The sequence below is a fragment of the Euleptes europaea genome, chromosome 10, assembly GCF_029931775.1.
Source record: "Euleptes europaea isolate rEulEur1 chromosome 10, rEulEur1.hap1, whole genome shotgun sequence".
Classification (NCBI taxonomy): Eukaryota; Metazoa; Chordata; class Lepidosauria; order Squamata; family Sphaerodactylidae; genus Euleptes; species Euleptes europaea.
The window spans coordinates 29,262,448-29,273,301 of NC_079321.1; the positions used below are offsets into that span (position 1 = coordinate 29,262,448).

At 42.6% G+C, this 10,854-nt stretch overlaps 1 protein-coding gene across 1 annotated transcript; it reads right to left on the bottom strand.

Moving 5' to 3' along the window:
* Nucleotides 1-1,017: 1,017 nt before the first annotated feature.
* RRM2 (ribonucleotide reductase regulatory subunit M2) lies at nt 1,018-10,375 on the bottom strand. The gene is made up of 10 exons (XM_056856331.1): nt 10,268-10,375; nt 9,241-9,306; nt 6,587-6,742; nt 6,129-6,245; nt 4,416-4,549; nt 3,874-3,968; nt 3,646-3,779; nt 2,914-3,018; nt 2,662-2,775; nt 1,018-1,312 (listed from the first exon to the last, which is right to left on the bottom strand). The coding sequence occupies exons 1-10, from the start codon at nt 10,373-10,375 to the stop codon at nt 1,160-1,162; spliced, it is 1,182 nt and encodes a 393-aa protein (XP_056712309.1). The 3' UTR covers nt 1,018-1,159.
* Nucleotides 10,376-10,854: the final 479 nt, after the last annotated feature.

Consider the following 10,854-nt stretch of genomic DNA (forward strand, 5'->3'; position numbering starts at 1 on the left):
CGGCAGAACAAAACCTTCCTGCCAGCCCCCTCCTTCTACTGCAGCCCCCCAAGCTCAGTGAAATGCTGCTCCTGGCAGATAGGGGAACCTATGCAGGTGGTTATGGCATGCAGAGAAAAGGCTGCCTGTGATTTCCTCACAAGCTGAAAAAAACATTACACAGCTAAACATTCTGATTCCAGCACTTTGAAAACTGGAGTTTTATTTAAAGTTTTACTTCCACCCCAAGGCCATTTAAGTACTTTGTCAGAAGCTACACATGTTCAAAATTATTCTCATTTCAGCACCTACACAATTTTACACAGGTAAAATAGAGTACAACTAAGTTACAGCAACAAAAAAAAGCAGTCTAAAAAGAGTTTATTCTAAACTCACATGCATTGCCAGCCTTTTCCAGGAATGACAGGCCAGACCTTTAATTTAAAGTGCCAGGTTTATGTACAAACTATTAAAGGAGTAAATAAATTTAAAACCAGCTAAGGGCAATGTATTTGCAGAAGGCTGTACCCTATGAACAGTGAGTGTAAGACACCTGGATCTTGCCCACCTTCCCTTCTCAGACCTCTGAGACTCACAAAAAAGCTGATGCAGGAGTTTACAGAAACCTTGTGAACAATACTGCATCAGTGGAAACCTTAGCCCACAGCACTTCATTCGCTAGTAGAATGAAGGTGGTGGTGATTTCCCTCAAATCCCTCCAGGCATTTTGTCCACAAGGTTCCTTTGACACACACATCCTTTCCCAGCACCAGCTTTCAGGAGTCTCAAAATGCTGCTGAAAGAAGGCAGGGATAGATCTGCTACACCTATGGTTCACAGGATCCAACCCACAGTGCCTGTAACTTCTTGCAGATCAAGTAAGATCCCCTGTTGCGTTCTAAAAGAGTGTTCGCGTTCTACTTTGCTGTGCTGTTGATGAAGTCCTAGCATCCAATCACCAGAGAACGGAGAATGCCACTGCAACTATTTTTTTAAATTGAGTAGCTTGTGCATCGTTTTAAAATACACTGAAGTTAACCCTTAAGTAATTGTTTTTCTGCTTTAGCTACACAAACCTTCCTAAAGTACCAGCACACACTGCAAGAACGGAACATTGAGGGCAATAGGGTAAACACAGCTAGCAGTTTTCAAGCTTAGCTGGAGAGCTGTCCTTCTGCACCTAGAATTCAGCATCCAAAGTGAAAGAGTTATCTGTGGGTGTTGACATCACTCCCATTCTCTGATATTCTCCTACACGTTTTTCAAAAAAGTTGGTTTTGCCTTCCAGGGAAATGTTCTCCATGAAGTCAAATGGATTCTCTGCTTTAAATATCTGAAAAAAGAAAGTGACAATATGTGGATCCAAACTCACAAGTTTTTATCTATATGCCAAGCAACTACATTTTAATTTCTGTTCTGCTCAGCAGCCTTCTAGCTTCTGTTCATTTTTCTATTCTATCTCCCACGACTATTCCCCAGGTACCACCTCTTATATTGGATATGAGGTTACTATATTGTTCTTTGTTGTATAGTTGACATTTTGTTCTGTGTGTGTATATATTTAAGAAGAGTTGGTTTTTATATGCTGACTTTCTCTACCACTTAAGTATCAAACCGGCTTTCAATCACCTTCCCCACAACAGACACCTTGTGAGGTAGGTGGGGCTGAGAGAGCTGTGACTAGCCCAAGATCACCCAGCTGGCTTCATGTGTGTAGGAGTGGGGAAAACAAATCCAGTTCACCAGATTAGCCTCTGCCGCTCATGTGGAGTGAGGAATCAAACCCGTTCTCCAGATCAGTCCATTGTTCCAAACCACTACACCACGCTGGCTCTTACAGTACAGTGTAGTGATTAGATTATCAGGACTGAACTGAGAGATGCAGGTTGGAAACCCCACTCTTCCATGGAAGCTTGCTGGGTACTCAACAGTTCTGCTAATGGCCTATTTCACGTAGGCCTTCAACCACATTCTAGTTGCTGGACTAAGGGAGTAAAGATAAGACATACCTTCCTAGTGTGGTGTGCTGCATTAGCAATGTATTTTGTTTTCAAGACAGAAAACGTATTCAAGACCACTGCCATCTCACTTAAGAGTGTTATTTGCTTTCACCTTGTGTGGGCTTTGTGTCTGATACTCTTAGGCACTTGTGTTCTCCCAGGAGACTTTTCTGCCACCTCAGGATTCTCTTGCCCCATTTCAGGGTTTGTGTGTAGCTCAGGTCTTATTTATACTTTTAAGTGCTAGTATATGCACTCTTGCTTTCTAATGTTTTAACAATGGTGAACCAGAGATTCCAATAAAAATTTATCATGCAAACGGTAAGTTAGCTATTTCTGAATTACTGTTATTTTAATATTTGTATCCTGCTCTTCTTCTTGGAAAGGACAATAGAGGCTTTAAGATATTCTATGGCAATAAATATACTCATGTCTCCCAATGAGTGAGTGGCAGCCAAAAAAAGACGCTATCCCCTGAAAATTTAAGGACTTATAATACATGTCCATCCTGAGTGCCTTTTGGCACGTTCTAAATTGTAATAAATAAGCCACACACCTGTGTAAGTGCCTTGTGAAACCCAAAATAACCACTAATGAGCCAAGAAGCAATTGCTTAATGGAAAAGCAGGCCCTAAATGTAAACAAACTGCATTCCTTAGGAGACGAACTGCACAAAACTTACCTTGTTAAAACCGAGCTCCAGCATCAGTCTGTCTGCCACGAATTCAATATACTGCTTCATTAAAGTGCAATTCATGCCAATTAGATTTACAGGTAACGCTTCCGTCAAGAATTCCTACGTTTAAGGGAACAAAGCGCTTAGTATGCAAATGCTACACCATCTATAACTTAATGCCCCCCCACTAAGTTTTAAGCCGTGCGTACTTTGATGCAGATACTTTTTCACCATTACTAGCAAAGGACTGCCAATTACCTGTTCTATCCTGACAGCATTAGTGATGATCTCTCGCACTTGCTCCTCAGATGGCTTGTGTACCAAGTGTTTGAACATTAGACAAGCAAAATCACAGTGCAAACCCTGGGGGAAAATAATTGAAAAGATACTTCAGAGAAGAGCTATGAAGAATGCTACCTCTAAATCACTAGCAAACCTAAAAGACCTTGAGTGAATGGAAGAGATTCTATATCAGTTACACGTCAGCACCAGGCATTCTTTAGTCTCCCCACTGCTAACAAAACACATGAAGCTGCCTTGAACTGAATCAGACCCTTGGTCCATCAAAGTCAGTCTTGCTTACTCAGCCTGGCAGCAGCTCTCCAGGGTCTCAGGCAGAGGTCTTTCACATCACCTACTTGCCTAGTCCCTTCAACTGTAGATGCCGGGGATTGAACCTGGGACCTTCTGCATGCCAAGCAGATGCTCTGCCACTGAGCCACAGCCCCTTCCACTTTAAGTCATTTTCAACTCCTATACAATTTTTGACTCCCAAGCACTGAACTTGCTACAGAATTTTGGCTAATGGGAGTTCATAAAAATTACTGCTTCCTCAAGGGTTTATCAGATGCTGTGAAGCATGTTATTAACATTGCTTTCTAGGAACCACACAACCCACTCTTAAACATGTTGACTTAAAAGTGACACTCAATTCAATGCAAGATTCTCCCAACTAAAATGTACAGTGGATCGCAGGAGTATGAGCCGTACCTCATCTCTGCTGATGAGTTCGTTGGAAAAAGTGAGTCCAGGCATCAGCCCCCGTTTCTTTAACCAAAAGATTGATGCAAAAGAACCAGAAAAGAAGATTCCTTCCACCGCAGCGAAAGCAACTACACGTTCTCCTGTTGGGACATTGGGACAAGTATCAGCGCTGATTTTAAAACAAACTGTTGGACTAGAAAAGTAAATGAAAAGGAGAGTCCAAGCGACACTTACCATAAGTGGCATGTTTATCCCCAATCCAGCGCATGGCCCAGTCAGCTTTCTGTTTAACACATGGCAGTGTTTCTATGGCATTGAAGAGAAATTCCCTGGAAGCAGAGCATGATGCTATTAAATACTCAATTAGAAGTCTTCTTAACCACCCTTTAAGGTAGGCTAGGCTGAAAAATTCACAGGAATTTGACCCCAGGTTACATGATACAGCTATAAAAACTCTGTGGGAAAGATTAAACCACACAGCCAAGATTTTAATGGCCTACACAGTAATAAAAGAATCAAATATTATTTACACGACAGCTGTAGGCACATTTTCCAAATAGAGAACAGATCTCTTTCCAGAAGGATAATGTGCAAAACGTATGCTTCAACTTTCTGAAAAACATGATGGGGTGGGGACGGCTTTGAAATAATGCAGAACTCATTTTTTTTAAGAGCCAAGCATTTTAGCATGTTAACTTTTTTTTGCATTTGCGCAATCATTTACTTAAAAAGTCAATGCAGGAATACCAAGCCATTTATCTCAAAACAATACTAACCTCTCTTTCGGATCCTTGATATAAGTGTCAATAAGCAAGCTATACATTTCTGAATGGATGTTTTCCATTGCAATCTGGAATCCATAGAAACAACGAGCCTCTGTGATCTGTACTTCCTGGCTGAATCGCTCCACCTACAGGATACATTTAAGTTACAAAGCATCCTTCCCATTTTAGAGTAATCGCATATATTTATTTTTGGACTTGTTTTTGAGCGAACAGACTCACGTGGAAAGATGCATAATATTACAGTAAATTATTGTCAGCCCTGGTTAGTATTTGGATGGGAGACCACCAAGGAATACCAGGGTTGCTGTGCAGAGGAAGGCACTGGCAAACCACCTCTGTCTCTTGCCGTGAAAACCCCAAAAAAGGGGTCGCTATAAGTCAGCTGTGACTTGACGGCACTTTACACACACACACTAGTAAAATACACTGGAAACCAGCAATGGACCACTTTCTGCTAATAGATTAAACAGAAACGTGCTGATAAACTAATGTAATGTACAGATCACATGCACTTCTGCTTCAACCCAATAATTCACTGTGGCTTAACCTAAAACACAAAGCTGCTCATCGTGGCCAAGAATTTCTTTTGCCATGAGTTCTGTGAAGCTCAGAAGCTTCCAAACACTTTTACAAGTGGCAAATCTACTCTAGTAAAAAGACCTAACTTCCCAAGAATTTATCCTACCTTCTCTCTCATCTTCCCTGCATGTTTCCTGACTTCAGGAAAAAAAACGTTTTTTATTGAGTTGCAGCTTATTACTACTGCATTCAATTCCAAACATTTGAGCAATGTTTTAATGTTTTATTTTCAATTGCATGCTTCAAGGTGATATTTCCTGAAAAACAATCACTTGACCAGAACTTCGTAATTTATGTGCAGTGTCTGCTCTAAGGCATTTGATACTGGATATCTCAATTTGATACTAAAAGTCCAAGGAAAACCTTATTTGGGGATAACCAGTGTAAGTCTTCAGAACGTAAAAGGTGCCCTGCTGGATCAATCACCTAGTCTAGCATCCCGCTTCACACAGTGGTGAACCGTTTTCTGTGAAGGGTCAACAAAGTGGGAATAGAAGGGTCAAGGCCTTCCTTTGATGCCACCTTCTAAGCACAGGCATTCAAAGGTTTGCTGCCTCTGTATGTGGAGGATCCCTTTACTGGCCAATCCTTTGGGTTGATTTTAATGGTTGCTAGATCCCATTGGCTGATTGGGACACCACAATTTTTAGTTATTTCTCTGAATGCATCGAGTTTAGCATAGTTTTATTATACTTATATTTCTTCTATGGATCATCCTGTTACATATAAACCTCATTTTTCTGTTGTGGCACGCACCTTGTGCAATGGCCTGTCTGAAGAGGTCAGAAAGGCCCCCATGCCTCAATCGTTCCACAGAATGCATAAAACAGACATTCAGGAGGGTGTTTATGTAAAGAGAATAGTGCTATAGTGTATGAAATTGTAGGCAGTTCATGGCATTGTTCACTGAATATTCTATGTTCGGTTTGCGATCTTAACCTTGAAGCCAGGGTTCAATACACTGTTTGCATGATATTGTCTTCATTTGAATTGTTTGTAACTGTCTAATCTGCTTCGAGTGTCTGAGAAAGGAAGCCTACAGATGACGTTTAGAAAGGCATTAATATGGAAGTTTCTACAGCAGGTCAACAAGGTGAATAACATCTTTTTCATTAGCATGCTTACCAAATTTTCATTGACAATGCCATCACTTGCAGCAAAGAACGCCAAAACATGTGAAATAAAGTACTTCTCTTCAGGCTTTAAGGATTCCCAGTGCTGAATATCTTTGGAGAGATCCACCTGAAATGTACAGCAATCACTGTTAAACACAGTAAAGCAACCAAGAATGTATAACACACCCAGAAAATTACTGAACACTCCTCGCCTACATCATGCTTACTAGGTATCAGCCTAAGAATCTGTCTTCCACAAAGTCAGATTGTTGGTCAATCGGCTCAGTAAAATTGACTCTAATTGGCAGTAGCTCTGTAGGGCCCCAGGCAAAGCTCTTTGCCAACCTGAGAACCTTTAACTGGCAATTGCCAGGAGCTTAACCTGTATACCTTACCTAAACAAACTACATGTTCTACCACTGAACAATGCCCCTTTCATTCTACAAGATGCATTCTCTAGCCTCTCACCTCTTCAGCTGTCCAGAAGGAAGCCTCTGCCTTCTTGTACATCTGCCAGATATCATGGTATTGAATGGGAAAGATAACAAAGCGATGAGGATTTTCCCGAAGCAGAGGTTCATCCTGTATGTTGCTTGAAGGTAGCTTTGCACTTTTAGGAGCATCCTGAAAAAAGTCTACATTTATTATACTGCCTCATTCTTAGAAAACTTATTCAATCATATGAAAACAGTATAAAGTAAATTTTGTAAAAATGAAATATTGTGAGGATACAACAGAGAGGAGATTCTGAAAGCCATTTTGGGTTCCCACTAGGGAGAAAAGCAGGGTGTAAATATATACATCAATAAATATGAGAAAGGAATAAGGAACACTGAGAGGACTAATTCACAAAAAGGGACCTATGGAAAACAGAAATGTGTAACAAAATTAAACTGAGACAAAATAGAGGTGGCAGGAATTAGATTAGAATTAAACATCTGTATGGATGAATGGCAATAGATATGGAATTATGTCCTTTTGACATTGATCTCAATAAATATGAAATAAAATTTCTTTAAAGTATTATTCTAATGGTATAATAATCTAATAATGGTATAATATCTAATGATGCCTCCTAAATTAGTGATGATATATACGAACATTGGGGGTTGTTGGAGATGTGCATCCAATCTGCATTGAACATACCACATCTCTTGGACCAGTTTTAAAATTCAATCTTTCTAGCAATATGTTGTTCAATTTATTAATCAAATGCTAGGTAGTCATATTCCTAGACCCAAAATGATTTTTGAAGGTTTTCTATATCTTCCTCAGATATAGAACTGGCCTTAAGTTTGGGCACTGCAACAAAAAAGACTATCGCTGATAACTGGGAAAAGAAAATATTATATAATTATGATTGGCTTAATCGTATGACAGATTGCACTGATGAGAAAATTGACGTATCAAATCCATATGGAACAACTGGCAAAATTCTCAGATGTCATGAATCATACTTATATCCTGGAATGACCACGCTCACTATAAAATTTTGCTTTTCACATTCTATAACTTAATATAATAGTAATGTTTATCTCTCTGAAAATGATCCTTATACTAGCTTTAGTATGATTTAGAGTTAGCAAATCAGAGAGCTTATATGCATACCTCAATTCTTATTCAGTATGTACAAGTCAGCTTACCTCACGGAATCTTTTAAATATAATTAGTTTCATTAACAGGCAACTTATCTCACTGAACTGTATGTAGGATAGGTAGATTAATATATTAAGCTGCTTGACTCATCACACATCAAGATTTACAGATTTTTCAATAAATTAAATATTTAATGAAATAGTTAGACAATGAGATGCCATATCAAAATAACTTTTCCTCAGAACATTGGGGAAAATACAAGTAGTTAAAATAAAGAGAAGAAACGAAAAATGGTTAAGAACCAGGTCTTTTAAGGAGTGGTAAGAATGTGGATGGTATTACCATGTCTGACACACAGGAAACAATATGTAAACAGGATAATAGAAATTATTACAAGACTAATACCAGAAAGGACTTCAAACAGGGAAGAACATGACTGAATGCTTACCGCCTACCTCACCTAACAAGATGGTAAAGGGTATGGAAGGTACTCCACACCCTACCTGTCTCCCAGGGGTTATAAGTACCTCTGCTTAGAAGCAGGCCCAGGCGAGGCCATTCTTGCCAGATCTCAACAGCTAAGCAGTGGGTCCTATTTAGTCCTTGGATGTGAGACCACAAAGGAACTCAAGGACCAAGGGCAAACCACCTCTGAATCTCCCTTGCCTTGAAAAATCTATGGGGTTGTCTCGCCCTAAAAGTCAGCTCCAACTTGACCACTTTTCCACCACTACCAGGCAAGGGCACTTTTACAAAGCAGGATCATGTCCGCAAAAGGGTACTCTTTACACAGGGGGTGAGTGGGGAATTAAGGATATTCCTATAAACAGATCTAGCCTTTTGGAAAACTAACTGAAATTGCAGCTGCCAGTGGGCACAGAAAATAGTTTGAATCAACGTTAACAAAACCGAGTACAGGCATTTAAGGCTATCAATGACCAAAAAAAAAAAAATATTCCAGTGGGTAGCTGTGTTAGTCTGTCTGCAGTAGTAGAAAAGGGCAAGAGTCCAGTAGCACCTTAAATACTAACAAAAATATTTTCTGGTAGGGTATGAGCTTTCATGAGCCACTTCTGAAGAAGTGAGCTGCGGCTCAGGAAAGCTCATACCCTACCAGAAAATATTTGTTAGTCTGAAGAAGTGAAATGTGGCTCAGGAAAGCTCATACCCTACCAGAAAATATTTTTGTTAGTCTTTAAGGTGCTACTGGACTCTTGCCCTTTTCTACAAAAAAAAAACCATACATACATCCTATGATCCTATTGACCAAAGAGGAAGCTTCCGACGCCTTTGAACAATGGGGCATTTGGCGCCAAACCGAGAAGGAAGTCAACCCCGCCCCAGGCTCAACAGTGGGGAGGGAGGGAGAGAGAATGAGAGGATTGATGGCGGGAACAGGGCCTTCTTAGTCGGAAAAGATCCTTCCTCGAGCCTGCAACAGACGGCACCCCCCCCCTTGACCCCTCGCCTCCCAATCGCAAATCCCCCTCCCCACTTTCCCCCCCCCTCTTCCAGTGTAGACTCACCGCCTCTAGGAAGATCTTCCTCGCTGCCTTGGAAGCCAGGACCCGGGTGGTGCTGAGCGATGGAGGCTGGAAAACAGGAGGGTGGGGAGAGAGAGACCAACGTCGGTTACCCCAAGCAAGTTTGGGGCAGAGGAAAAACCAGGAGGGCTGCCCGTGACAAAAGGAACCCCACCGGTCCCGGCGCGGCAATCTTGCAATGGACAGGTTTCCCACACACACACACACACACACACCCTCGCGGGAAATAGGAGCTAGAAAGGGGCGCTTTTGGATTGCCCAGATTTCGGCTGCGGGTCCCGAAAAGTCTGGGCTATTGTGTGTGTGGGGGGGAGTGATGCAGAAACAGATGTCAGTTGCAAAGCCTTCCCTGGAGGTTGTTAATATGGCAGGGGGGTGGGGAATGACTGCAGTTGCACCCCAAGTGGGAAGAACCCATACCAGAAACAGTTTTTGTTTTTAGCTTAAAAAAGCATGGCCTTGAAATGGGGTAGCGTCTGTGCTTCCTTCCCCCCCTGCCCTTTCAGATGTTTGGCAGCAGTGGAAGCTGGAGATCTTGCCGAAGGGCCCCCCTCCCACGTTACTTCGGTGGCTAAGAAACAAGAGCATGAAACGATGCGTGTCCCCGTTCTGCCAAGTTAGAACGACACTTTAGGCGAGTTAATTGGGCCAATTATGCACGGGAGGTTTTGCCTCTCTGTGGATGCACATTTTCCCCCATCCGTATTCTGCAAACTCAACAATAAGCCCCCGTGCAGAGTTTTGAGAATTCATTTTTTAAAAAAATATATATTTTTTAAATTTTCTTATTAAGTCACATACAATTTCAATATTGTCATCGTCAAAGTTACATAAAATAAAAGAGAGTTTTGAGAATTCAGATGGGGGGGGGGGAAATGTGCATCCAGAGGCGAAACCCTCCCGTGCACAAACGGCCTTAGTTGCAAAGGCGGGAAAAGGCTGTTCGTTAAGGCCTCCCCCACCCCCTGATCCCTCCTCTCCCTCTACCGGGCTGGGCCGCCGCACTCACCGTGTTCTCCTTGTCGCTCAAGGCCAAGTTCTTCATGGGCGACATGCGGGGCGAGGAGGGCTTCTGCTGCTGGTTGCGGGCCGAGAGCGGGGGGCGGGAGGACAGCATCGCGGTCGCGGCGGGAAGGCGGAACCGGAGAGGCGCGGCGGCGAGTCGGTTCGGCGGGCAACGGAGAGAAGAAGCCGGCCCGGTTGCCGCTTTATATGGGCTTCGAACTTGGCGCCAGAACGCCCAGGCGTCCAATCGCGGCGCCGGCTCTCCCTTGCCTCTATCCCATTGGCTGGTTGTGGGCCCTCCGAAAAAACATCACCGCGAGAAGAGACGGGGCGGTTCCTCCCGCTCCGCGCGCCTATTGGCCCGGGGATGAGAAGCCGACAACAAAAGGTTGCTAAGCGCGGGAAACGCGGAAGGGAACGGCCCTCCAATCGGCGTTCCGATTGGCTTAAAAGAGTCTCGCCCCCTTTAAAAGCTCTTTGTTCTGAGCTGTCCCTCAGCCTGTGGCGTTTCCGATTGGGCAGAGAACTGTCACGAGCTGCTGGCGTCGGGCTGCTGTCTCCTTTTTTCCCTATTGGTAGGGGGAGAAAAAA